Here is a 12,724-nt window from a genome sequence, read left to right on the forward strand (position 1 = left end):
CATACTGGCTGATAGGTCAGCTCCTGTTAACAATGATTCAAGTTCACTTTCGTACTGCAGGTGTAGGATGTGAGTCTTTGACAGCATTTTCTTTTATTGCTGATAAAGGGCAGGCAAATGGCTTTGTTTTGTTTTGTTTTTTAAAAACTGCCCAAATTATTCAGCTAAATAAATATAAAATGTGTACTGCTCATATGGATACACCAGCACGGTTCTTGTATAACATGCCTCATACCCACTTTCAGAAGGCATTAGTAAGGAAAAATGAAGAAACTGAAGCAATAAATAACTGTTAATCCATGTCCTAATAGGATAGGATAGAATGAATTGCACAAGCACTGTTGTTTTGGTTTTTTTTTTTAAATGTTTGTCTATTGGAAGGGGGCAAAATGATGAAGCACCGTGAAGCATACTAGCCAGTTTTAGGCTTTCCAGAACTTCAAGAAAATATCAGTTTTGTTAACTTCATCATCATGTTCATTTTTTTCAGCTCCATGTTCATGCATGTCTTTTAACCCGGAAACCAGAAGGCTGTCCATAGGTCTAGACAATGGTACAATCTCAGTAAGTACATACAAAGATTTCTAGTTGAAACGCTTCCCTTTTGAGAAGTATATGTGTGATGGGGTGAGGATATTTTTGTTAGTGTTTGGGAGAGAGAATTTTTACTGCAGTGGATCTAAAGCTGTAGTGTGGAAAGTGGTCGATTACTCCAAATTTTTCTCCAGCCTGTGGAGTTTGCAATATTTATTAGGCAACTAAACAAACAGTCCTAATTTGCATCTATCTTTAAAAAATAGTAAAAAGAAATAAAGAAAGAACAGCTGAACAGCTGTGGTTTTATTAAATGAGTGTCTTGTTAATCATGCCATACCAAAGTTTTCTGAAAGCAGCAGTTGAGAGGGAAAAAATAATGTTTGAGAGGCAGAAAATGAATTTATGTTCTATATTTAGCTGCTTTTCCAAGTTTCAGAGTTCAGATTTTGTTTTCATCTCAGTTCCTCCATAGGAGTTGCTTATACAGGCAATGCTCTTGCTGAAAGATTTGGTTTATTAACATCTCAGAGATCTCCGTGTATGTGGAAAGGAAGCAGGATATTAAAACAAGAGCCTGTCTTTTAAATTTGAAATAGAGAGTAGCAATTGACTCTCTAAAAGTTGGATTTTTCTTGTGGGATAGTTGATGAAATGCTCTGTTGCCATACAGAAAGGGTCAGGGAGGGACTTCTCACCTATGCCCCATCAGTAGACTTCTACAGCTTAATATCATTTTTATCATCATTTCCAATTTTACTGCTGTTGTCTCTGCTTTATGGACTTTATAACTGAATGTATGTCTATAGGTTGACAGAAAGGCAGCTGTCTGCACTAAACCAAGATGGTATTTGGGATGGGACGTGTAACCCTTTTAGCTATTGCCCATGAGCTGTTTCAAAGATGTGAAGGTTCTGACCCATAAAGCTATTAATGGCTCAGCACCAGATTTTCAGTGCTCGTAGGAGATTTCTCCTTTTGTATCTAGGAGAAGGGACAGCTGCCAGAGAATTCCCTGCACCTCTGAAATTCCCTCCTTCCCACTCTCCAAAATAGCTTTAATTTTCCAATCCTACTGAACGCATTTGTTTTCAACAGGCCTTTGAGGAATGTGAAGGCATCTGTAAATAAGGCATTCAAGTATTCTAGCTTGATGAAAGAGATGTCCTTTATCTTCGTGGCATTTTGCCTTGAAGAGTCAGAGAGTCTGAGCAGGGTCAAATATTTTCCATTCTAGAACTAAGGAAGGTTAATGAGGTATGCAGGTGGTAAACCAACATGTTACTTTGGGTACTTCTTAGTATGCATTGCCACCTCTAAGGCAGATTGTATTTGTTGCCACACTTTGCTTTCCTTTTCCCTTCTTTTGAATGCAAGTAAATAGGAGAGGCAAGGGCTAGTCTGCATTGCTTCATTTTATCCCTACTAGCTTTAAGCAACTGTGTAGTAGAGGATTTTGCAGAAAATATGCTCCACAAACTTTCATAAGTGATGGAAAGTTTCCCTCTGCAGCAAACGCAGGGCTTGCAAGAAAAGCCACAATTTATGTTGCAAGATGTGTTGAAGGTGGAGATGGAGGAAGAGGAAGGGTAGCCCCACATTCAAGTCCTTGCTATACATGTAGGTGTTAGGGAAAATCTAACACCAGGTACTCAAGGGCTGGTTACAAGCACCTTTTGGAGGGACATTCTAAGCACACATACAGGAGTATACACACAGAATTAGTCTAGCACAAAAGTGTACAAGGAGGGCATGCTGTCCACAGAGTAAGAGACCTTCCTGCAACAAGGTGGTCTTAGTGCACTTTTACTGTGTAACCCTCAGAAGAAATGTACAGACAATTCACTTCAATAGCTTGAAATACTTGCAATTGGTCAGCTGTTCCAGCACCTTGTGTGCAGGACAGAAAAGGTCTGAAAGGCTTTGTGCATCTCCACTTTGTATGGAAGGGAAGAACTCATGGCAAGGGCTGCGTAAGCTAATATAGCTCCCATGATGTCAAAGTAATCTTTTTGTGCTACTGCTTTTACTTTCACACATAAATATAAATAAGAAAGTGAAACTGCCTTTTACATGAAACTTTGGAAAGTTATGTGGCTTTTGGTTAAGTCTGACATCCCAGAAATGCCTCTGGTGCCTTTTGAGAAGGATGGGCAGCAATGCTATTGTTAGATAAAGATGTTCCACCAAAGCCACAGTGAAGTGACGTTTTAGGCCCCGTTTCTCCTTAGGAAACAGAGTGACAGTTTTTACTTCTACAAAGATGAAGAGATTGTTTTCAACCTTTTGTAACTTCTCAGCATGGAGGACTGCATCAATGTTTGTGCAGCACAATACACTTTTCTCTTGAGAGAAAGTTCGTCAAGCATCTTGCTTGCAAAGCAAGAGTACCTGAAGCACAAAAAAAAGTTTCTTATGATCATTTTTATGCCTTGCAATCCCTTTTTCAGGATAAATGGCACTTGTATTTCTTTTTGTCTTAGGGGCTGCTTCAGGTTGGTTTTGGAAGCCAGAAGACACTATTGCAGTCATAAATTCCTTCCTCTGAAGTGAAGGAAATATTGTTTTAATGGGTGCAAGTTTCTTGATACCACTATAGCAAGCAACAGAGCAAAGGTCTATCACTTGAAATAAATAGGAGAGTTGACTGGCAGGATGCAACTCCCCACTTAATTTCATCTAAAAGTTAGCTTCCTAGACAAAGTTAATCATGAAGCTCTGCTGCCAGTAGAGAAGTGAATTGCCATTGGGAATACCCATGTTGCTTACGCTATTTCTGAAGATATTACTGAAGCATTTAGTTTTTAGGTAGCTGAAACTGAATGAAATTGAACTTTTTATCTGACCTTGCTTGTGTTCAGATGAAGTTGTTACATACTTGGAGGAGGTCCGCAAGGAAAACAAGTCACAGGAACAGCCCTCTCTGAATTCTTTCTTGGGGATGGCACTTAATATAGATTCATCATCCACATCATCTGATCTTGCAGATGCCCACAAGCTTGGCTGTAAACAGTACTTGGAACACCTAGGCTCTACCTGCTGGTGTACAGCTCTGCCACAGTGGGAAGTTTAATGTTTTTTTTCTCCAAGAACTAGTGTAATAGTTTCTATCCTATTCTGATTTTTGCACTTACTGAAGTGAGAATGCTGTAATCATTTTAAAGACCTTTCTTTGCAGCAGATGTAGACATAGTCACTGACATTAGATTTAAGAGTATTCATTCCTCTCAATTTCTGAAGCTAGTTTGCTGTTCTCTGGAAGATACAGTGAGAGCACTGTCAGTAACTTGTATTAATAGAATCAAGTCAAGCCTTTAAGATCCACACTGTGCTGTCAAAATGGCATAATCTAATGGAGTATTGACTGTAAATTCCTTGGGGTGGGAGATAGGCTGTCAATGGGTAACAAATAAAGAATATTAACTCTGAGATGGGATTCAGTTGCCTGTGTATAGGTCTCTAGTTCTGTTTTGTCATCCATCACTTGATGTCCACCTGCAGCTCTGGAAGGGTATGGCTCTTCTTTAGACTCTGTGTCATATCAGCCAGCATGCACGGCCAAGGATTCTGAAATAACCTGCTCTAGGGTATGGGTTTTGTTTACCTTAACACAAATAATTAGAAACAGAACACCACTGACATTTGCAGTCTTATTGAAAACTTATAGAAGTCTTAAAATCAAGAGGGGAATTCTGTGGTGTGTATATGTTACAATGTGAGGGATGTGCTCTACGAAGGTGCAACTGAGAGCCTTTGTACAGCAGTGTCATGGGCATTAGGTTTGCCTTTTCAAATGTTCAGGACTTCACCTTGAAGGCTTTCATAGCACTGATTACTCCACTGATATAATAGTAATAAGCTTTCCTTAAACAGGCAAGATTGATCAGTAACGTTTCAGTGTGGCAGAAAACATATAAAGAAACTCAAAGGAGAAAAACGAAAATTAAAAAAAAAACACGAAACCCACACACAAGAAAACCCTCTGAAGAGCAAAGGATGATCTTGCCAAAAAAATGTTTAATCCCTATGAGGAAGATTTTTGTTTTTTCCATTCCAAGTGCTGTGATGTGTCACAGGCCCTCCTGTGCAAAAGCACTGTCACAAGACTCAAATCTTTCCATGTTCTCTTAACAAGCTGTGTGTGAGCTGTGTGGCTGACCTCAGCCTTTCTAGCTCATTAAGAATTGCCCAAAAACTGCCTAATGAGAACTGAAGCATCAGCAGCTCTGAGAAGAGTGAAACGTTGATATACGGAAGGATAAGAACCAGTTTCTGTTGGTACAATGTTTAAAAAGATGTAATCAATGTTTTTGTAGGGCAGCAGCCACAGTGTATGTGCAGTAGGGCATGAATTCATGGAGCAGGGTGCCCTGTGTTAAATTACCTGTCTATTGATGTAATTAAAACATTTGGCCTTGAGAGGGATAGGGGAATGTGGGCAGTGGAAAAACATGTGACTGTGTACAGGGGAGCAAGAAATAAAATAACTTAAAAATTAGGAAATGTGAAGAGGAAATGACTGATGACTCTCAAAGTAACAAATGCTTTCAGGGGAGAAAATAAGATGCAAGAAGTCGTAGGGGGGGTGCAGAGAAGAGCATGTAATATCATGACATCCAATATTCAGGTTAATGGAACTGTGTTCATATTGTACTGTGTGTTCATCTCTTTAGATAGAGTGCTCTATCGATAACATGTAGCCGTGGCTTGTATTAAAGCACACCTAATCAATACTTGGCTTAACCTTACTAATTGCCGTTGTGTTTTGATTCACTGCATTGTAATGGGGAGATTCAGGAGACTTTTTCAGTCTTCCATTAAGTTGTACACAGATAACTGAGCAGAACGGCCATGTCAAGTTTGTCAAAGGCAAAAAGCCAAAGCGGAATTTGAATGCACATCATTCCTCATCTCTGCACTTCTGATCACCCGCATCTGCGCGTCACCCCGGTGCAATCTGGGTTCAGCACCAGGATGGGAAAGACAAACATATTCTCCCACCACGTGTTCCAGCAATTAAAGCTGTTTCTTTTCAGGCAACATCAGCAGACAGTTAATGTTCGTAGAAAAGGGTCTTTAATTCAAATGGGCTTTGCAGAGAAGCATTCTGTGTGGTGGTTCAGGCCATGGTTAATTAAAACCACTTCCCCTGTAAGTAGGTAGGGAGGTATAGCAGATTTTTAATGCTCTGTGGTTTGTAGAGTTAAGGTGACCCCGGTGTAGAAATCCAGCTGACTTAATTGATTTGTCACCGCTGTTTAAATAACACCCCTCATTGTAATCCTCAGCTGCCAGAGGAAAGCTATGAGGAGGTGGATAAGAATAAAGGAGTGGAAAGTGAAGTAGTACAATTCAAGAGAACATATTTATTACTGATTTACAAGCAGAAAACTAGAAATGGCACAATACACAGCTGCCACAACCCACTCACTGTTGTTTCCTGGAAGCTGGGACATGTAGGTTTCCAACAGATGTGTGTGGCAGCCTCTCCACCTTGGTGCCAAGCAGGAATTATGGTGTATTAGGGACAATCCAGGTGCTGGAGAGCCATGCTGATTACCTGGAGACCCCACAGGATATGCAGAATGATTCTCTTTGTTCCAGCTCAGAAAAGTTGGGTAAATATCAGTGTTTCAGTGGTTAGAATATTTCCTTATACTGTTCAGCACTAAACATTTGATTTGCCTTAAAAATAGTCCATGGGCTCATGAAGCCCAGTCCTTTCTGTCACTGCTTTTGGCAGTGCTTATGCATGAATATTGCACAACTTTAAAACGTAGCTCATCTTGTGTTTTACAGTGTTCCTTTTATTTTCACACTATTTCCAGATTAAATAAATTAGGTTTTACTGCTGGCCCCAAGCTAGATTAGCTCAGGGAGCTTCTGTATAGTTTGTTTTAAATAATTTAATACGATGTGTTTTCGAGCTCCTTGTTCTTTCTCACATTTCTCTCAGTAGGACGTGTGCACACAATGACCTGAGGGCAATTTGAAAGCCAGTTCATGTAGTGGTGCTGCAGGGCCCACCCTTTGCCAGGTGTTTCCTCCCAAGTGAAGCTGCAGGAGCTGTGTTGTGACCACTGTTTCCCCTGCTCTGAGCAGCTCTCCCCTTCAAAATAAGCAGCAGGAACACCCAGGTGCTCATTCTGTTTAACCACATGGGACTGTTCCGGGAGCTGAGACCTCCACGCAGAGACTTTATTGCTGATTTTCATCATTCACATCTTCTAAAAGCCAATTTAAAGATGGTTAAACAGCAGCACCAGGGTAGCAGGACTGCAGAACATCTTCCCATAGGGGTGTTCTTCCCTGGCTACAGAGAGAGCCAAGCTGGATCACTCCCTGTGCCTGTCCCTGGACAGGCACCCTCTGTGCTCATGCACAACTGCTTGGTAGCCACAGCAGAGCAGCAGCAAAGCAAGAAAGTCTGCTTCTAAGATACCAGAATAAATAATAATTAATAGTGAGATAAAATCAAGGCGGGGGGGAACGTCTGTGTTTGTTTGCCTGAAGTATTGAGAGACTTCTGAACAGAAATCTGAGCTTTTCCCCATTGTGGATTATTAGTACATAGTTTGGAGAGAGCATCTCCAGGGGGCTCTCACAAATGTAATTGGAGCTTCCTGAGGTTCAGGTTGGGGTGTGCATGCAGATGTGCACACAGCTGGGTGCATGCACAGATATCTGCCCCTGCAATCCTGAGCTGTGTGCTGGCACTCAGGTCTCCTGCTTTGTGGTACACCGGCTCATTTGTAGCCAGCCATCCTGCCAGTTTCTTAAGCTCTTTTTAATGGTTCCTCTTTTATCTCCACTTTTCTGCTCAGAAGCACTCATGAGGCTTTGTTAGGCCTTTTTAAAAAATGAAATAATTTGTGGGCTTCTAGAAAGAGGTACTCAAAATTAGCAAAAACATAGATTCAAATGACAGTAGTCTTGGACACTTCTCTAAACCCTGTTTCTGTGTTGCTCTTCTTCTTTCCCTTCCCCCAGGAATTCATTTTGTCAGAAGATTATAACAAGATGACACTAGTGAAGAGTTACCAGGGTAAGAACCATGATCTGTGCTAATTGGTCTGTACTGTCATTAATTTTTATTTATGTGCTCTTAAGGAGCGTGAATCGAAATATTCTTCTTTACTGTAATTTTTTAAGCTAATATAAATGCTGCTTTTATCGATAGATCAATACTGTGCTTTGAGATTGCAAGGTTGTTACTGAGCTATTTCATGCTCTATTTTTCATTTGAAGTGTACCTTAGGAATGTCATTGTAGACAGCAAGCCATCAAAAATCCAAATGTGTGGAGGGAGGAGGAACATCAATTTTTAATATTTAATAGTGTCATGCATTTAATGAATCTAAAGCTGACTGTTTTATAGGGTTGTAGCTTTTGGGATGAGTACAGTTGTATTTCAGTAAATGTTTTAGTAATCTCAATATTATCAGTGGATACCTGCCATACTAAAAGGTCCATATCTTTTCTAATTCCACTTGGCCATTTCTTAATGGGATGTTGTAAGAAACATAGCTATTTATCCTTACTAAACTTCTAGAGGATACCACACTTAGGTCAGGTATCCCTATAAAAGTAACATAATAGCTACAACTTATTTCTACACCTCTTCTGCTGTTTGACTGAGAGGTGATGTATTATATGCTAAGAATTGTTTCTGTAGAAAAGTCTCTGACCCGTTGGCTTAAGATCTCTCTCATACCTTTCTCGTATATATTTACTCATGTATTTGAGTTTCTGTATCTTGAAAAGTGGAGATAGTCATTTAAATTTCTAAACGGAGGCTTTGGGGATCACTTTGTAACCTTTAGATTTAAAGGTATGAAGAGAATCACAGAATCATAGCATGGCTTGGGTTAGAAGGGACCACAAGGATCATCGAGCTCCAATCCCCTGTCACACGCAGGGCTACCAGCCACTAGATAAGAACTAGATCAGATTGCCCAAGGCCCCATCCAGCCTGGCCTTAGACACCTCCAGGGACGGGGCATGTACAGATGGGCATTCTCCTGGTGAGACCGACCTGGAGGCAGGGGTTGCCACTGTGGAAGACTGTCGTGCCAGGTGCAGAACTCTCAGACAGTGTGTTAGAAGATTTTATTTGAAAGCTATGTACTTATTTTAGGGCAAGATAAGTGACACCTGTGCCCAGAATAGGTATCATTTCAGGTCTAGGGCAAACCATAACCTGCAGAAGCCATTTTTCTTATGGCTTCTGGCTTCTGGCTGTGGTCAGAGGCCACAGACAGTGCCTGCTTTCTTCATAGGAGAGATGCTCCAGCCCTCTGATTATCTTAGTGACCCTCCTCTGGACCTGATCCACATCCTTCTTGTGCTTCTTTTTGGGTGGGGAGGACAGAGTGTGGTGAGCCAGGCTACTGGCATCTCCTAAATTTGTATGTGGGAGGGGTATCTGGATAGTAATCCCTGCTATACAGGGGTTAAAGAAGCAGTAGGTCTAATGTTCTGTGTTCTGCGCATTGCCAACCCTGTCAGCAAATGGTTGTTTTGGAAAAAAGTGCCCCCAGGTACTGTTGGAGATGCATTTTTCTTCTCTCCTATCCCCACTTAAGAAAGGCAGGCTGTTGCAAGCACTGCAGATGGGAATGGTGGCCAGAAAGGGGGAAGGCAGATCTTAGTTCTTTGCTACAGGAAAGGTGTTTGGGATAAAAATAAGACTCAGTGAAGGGCTGCTCACAGCCTGCTACAGTTTTATCATACATGCACCAGGAGACACTTTGATAGGCACAGCTGCCTCCATCCTGACACAGCATCTTTGCTTATGGGGGATATCACTGGGGATGGAGTGCAGCAGTGCTGCTGAGACACTGCTGCAAAGAGAGGGTGCCTACTTGCACCGTACTGTCTGGGAGAGTGTTCAGGGAAGTATGTAGTCTTTCTGGTAGGCATGCCATGATCCAGCAGAGATGAGCTTTCCTCACCTGTCTGTGGTGACTCCCCTCCACAAACCTCTCCATGAAGTACACCTTCCTAATATGGCCATGTAAAAGTACAGGGGATGGGAATGGGTAGGAAACAATGAGGCATTGTTCTAAGTAGCTGAAGCTGCTCTAGTGGCTAAAGCACTAATTGTGTCTTAAAAAGCCAGTTGTATGTCTGCCAAATAGTCTGTTGGTGCATGTGCATAGGCTGTCCTTTACTCTTGGCAGGAGTCTGTGGCCAGACCTGGTGTCATGCAGCCAGGACGTGGCTGGCATGGCGCCTTGAAAGTTTTGTTGCAAGGCTGTGCCTGGAGTTGTGAAACCTCTTTCTTGAAAGGTATTGATACGAAGAGGTTAAGTTTGTGGCGCTGTAATTCAGTACTCCATGGCAAGTTATGGAACTTTGGCCTCTCACAGGAAATAACTTCTTTCTTTGCATGAAAAAAAAAAAAGAGCTCCTGGTTTACCTCCTACTCATTTTTGTTTATTATTTGCAAGATTACTCCACTCAGTAGGATTTCTGGACTTATTTCTGCCTCTTGCCATTTTCAACCTTCCCATTTCAGGAATGTCCCCTATCTCCTTTCAGGCATGGCCCCTCCATCTGTCCAGTCTGCTCTTTGCCCAATGCTTGCTGCTGCCTTCTCTTAGGAATGTAGTTGTCCTGTTTGCTCCGACCTTCCCTCTGCAAATGGACCTGCATCTTCCTCCTCTCTGCTGCTTCTCTGTGTTCCCTATCCCATAATCTTCCCCCACACGTGGGTTCCATTCTCCTGCTGGCCTGCTGCTTGCTGTGACTTTTCCCGTACCATGGCAACAGCTGCCCTCCATTCCACTTCTCCCTTGTGCTGTTGCTGCACTGAGCAGTGCTGGAAGTGTTTTCTCCACCTTTGTCTGCATTGTCTGCACACAGTGGTCAAGCCTTCTGTGAATAAAGGACTACCATATTTTTACTACTTCATGTCTCTGAGCCTGTACTAATCCTGGGGCCAAGAATTCTGCCTTGCCCTACTGTCAACTTCTGGAATTTTTCTTTACACCTCACATGGATCACATTCTCTCTAAATGCCAAATGACTTCCTACCTGCATTTGTTCTCTCTTTCTTCCCCAGCTTAGGTGACCTCTGCCAGGCTTTCACTTGGTTCAGATATTTCTGACACAGTGTGTGTGGTGGCACCAGCTAATCTGTGGGCAGCAGTGCTGCATTTGGGAGTTCTTTTGGGGGAAGGCGGATAAGCAAAGTTATCTCATGTTCTACTTCCACCACAAGATGTGTGCATTTCTTTAACATCTTCTACAAAAGCAGAGTAAGAATTGCCTCACCATCCACGGGCTGTACTTCTAGCAAAAGGTGCTGCTTTGCAGAAGAAGCATTAGCAGCAGATATCTGAACATGAGTTCAGTTGCAAGCCAGCCTAGCTAAACATTTACCAACATCAGTGCTGAGTCAGTAATGATCATAACAGACACTAGATATTTGTAAAGTATCTAGTGTGGTGGGTCCCACAACTTTCTTGAACACCTTGTTAAACTTCATGACGTTTCTGTGTCTAGTTTTGGGCTCTTGGGATGAGGAAGTCCCAGAGCAGGGCCAGTGGGGAACTGCCAGGTTGACAAGGGAGGTGGGACACGTGGTGTGTGAGGAGAGACCAAAAGGGTTGGTTTTGCTTGGTGTTAAGAGAAGGCTGAGATGGGTCTGACAGTGGTCTACAGCCACACAATGGGAGGGTGGTAAAGCAGTGCCACATTGCTCTTGGAGGTGTACGGTGAAAGGACAAGAGGCAGCAGGCAATGATTGCAACACGGGAAAAAAAAAAAAGTTTTGATTAGATAGCAGGGATTTTTGTTTTTCAAAATGAGGGAGGTGAAACGCTGGAGCAGGTTGTCCAGAGAGCCTGACACATCTCCATCATCGATAAAGAAAACATCCCTTGAACAGCCTGATCACAGCAAGCTTTGCAGTCCTGTGGCAGTGCCTCGGCCTGTCTGCAGCACTGTTGGGGCACACAAGCCCACAAGACATGTCTGTGATCCTATCAGGTCCTTGCATCAACATGGATACTGGCATGGCCCCTTCTGCAGTGCCCCACTGCACTGACTGGCTCGTGCAGGTGCTTGTACGAAGACCAACGGATACATGAAGCCCTGCATTAGTGCAGTGGGGATCATTGAGTTTCTTACCCAGAGAAGAAATCTGAAGGTAGAGAGATCTGTTTGCAAGCCTTGTATTTTTTTTAACATAACTTGTTCCGCATTGTAGAGTTTGATCACGACTCTCATCTGTGCTTTATATTTGTGCAGGGTAGACAGCGATCTTTCCATATTGTTCTTATTGAACTTCCCTGCATTTCAAACAGAGGGTTTGGAGTGGTTGTTATGCTTCCAGAGACGTTTAATGTTTCCAGTGTGTCAGCTTCTACACTAAGAAACGCAGGCAGCCCTCTTTGTGCGACACGTGTTGCCGAGTCTCAAAACAGCAATAAAGCAGCAGGCCTGTGGATTGAGGAGCACGGCAGGCGCTGTTCACTTACAGCTGGGGATAATTCTGTGTGTCTTTCAAGCCACTTGTTTTAATAAACAGTCATCTCAGTCAGCACTTCACAACCAAACCCAGTGGTCATTCATACTGAAATCTCTCTATGCAAGCCTGGGTTCCATTGGTTTAATGAAAAGCTTTTGATGACTTTGTTTAGGTGGCAGCAGAAATTTATTCGTTCATCTGTTTTATTCATTTTGCCCAGCTGTGATCTTTTCAGTTTTTTGATTATTGTTTTCCGTATTCTTTTTTAGCTGGTTCCCATGCAGATCTAAAGCTTCCTTTTGGTGTAGGGTTGTGCCTGTGCATTACTCCTCCTTCCACTGAGGTACCATGATCCATGGCCAGATCCACTGGAGCTGGCAGTGTGCTGCTTCATGAGAATCTGCTCTGCCATCTAAAAACCAGCTCAGAGCAGATTTAAATACAGCCTGGAGTGTTTTCCACAATGGCAGCTTTGTGGATGATGGTACAGTGATGGAAAGAAGACTTGTGCTACCTCAGAAGATGGATGGCTCCTGTAGGCATGCAAGGAATTACGAGGGCTACTCCAAAAAGTAATGCCTCCTGCCCACAGTGTCAAAGGTGGATGTTGGTTGGATGGAAGTATAGGTTCAACCTTCCACCAATATTCCATTCCGTGTTGTTGCGGTGTAACAGATGGCAGCTGAGGGACAGTCTGACAAAATGACGTATCAA

General features: G+C 42.5%; 1 protein-coding gene across 1 annotated transcript in view; it reads left to right on the forward strand.

Moving 5' to 3' along the window:
• The window catches only part of WDFY2 (WD repeat and FYVE domain containing 2), a 66,128-nt gene that overhangs the window by 40,054 nt on the left and 13,350 nt on the right, over nucleotides 1-12,724 (forward strand). Inside the window, exons 3-4 of the mRNA XM_031615912.2 lie at nucleotides 491-564; nucleotides 7,525-7,579. Coding sequence (XP_031471772.2) covers nucleotides 491-564; nucleotides 7,525-7,579 — 129 coding nt within the window. The remainder of the gene's footprint in view (nucleotides 1-490; nucleotides 565-7,524; nucleotides 7,580-12,724) is intronic.

This window comes from Phasianus colchicus, chromosome 1, assembly GCF_987193195.1.
Source record: "Phasianus colchicus chromosome 1, bPhaCol1.hap1.1, whole genome shotgun sequence".
NCBI classification, from domain to species: Eukaryota; Metazoa; Chordata; class Aves; order Galliformes; family Phasianidae; genus Phasianus; species Phasianus colchicus.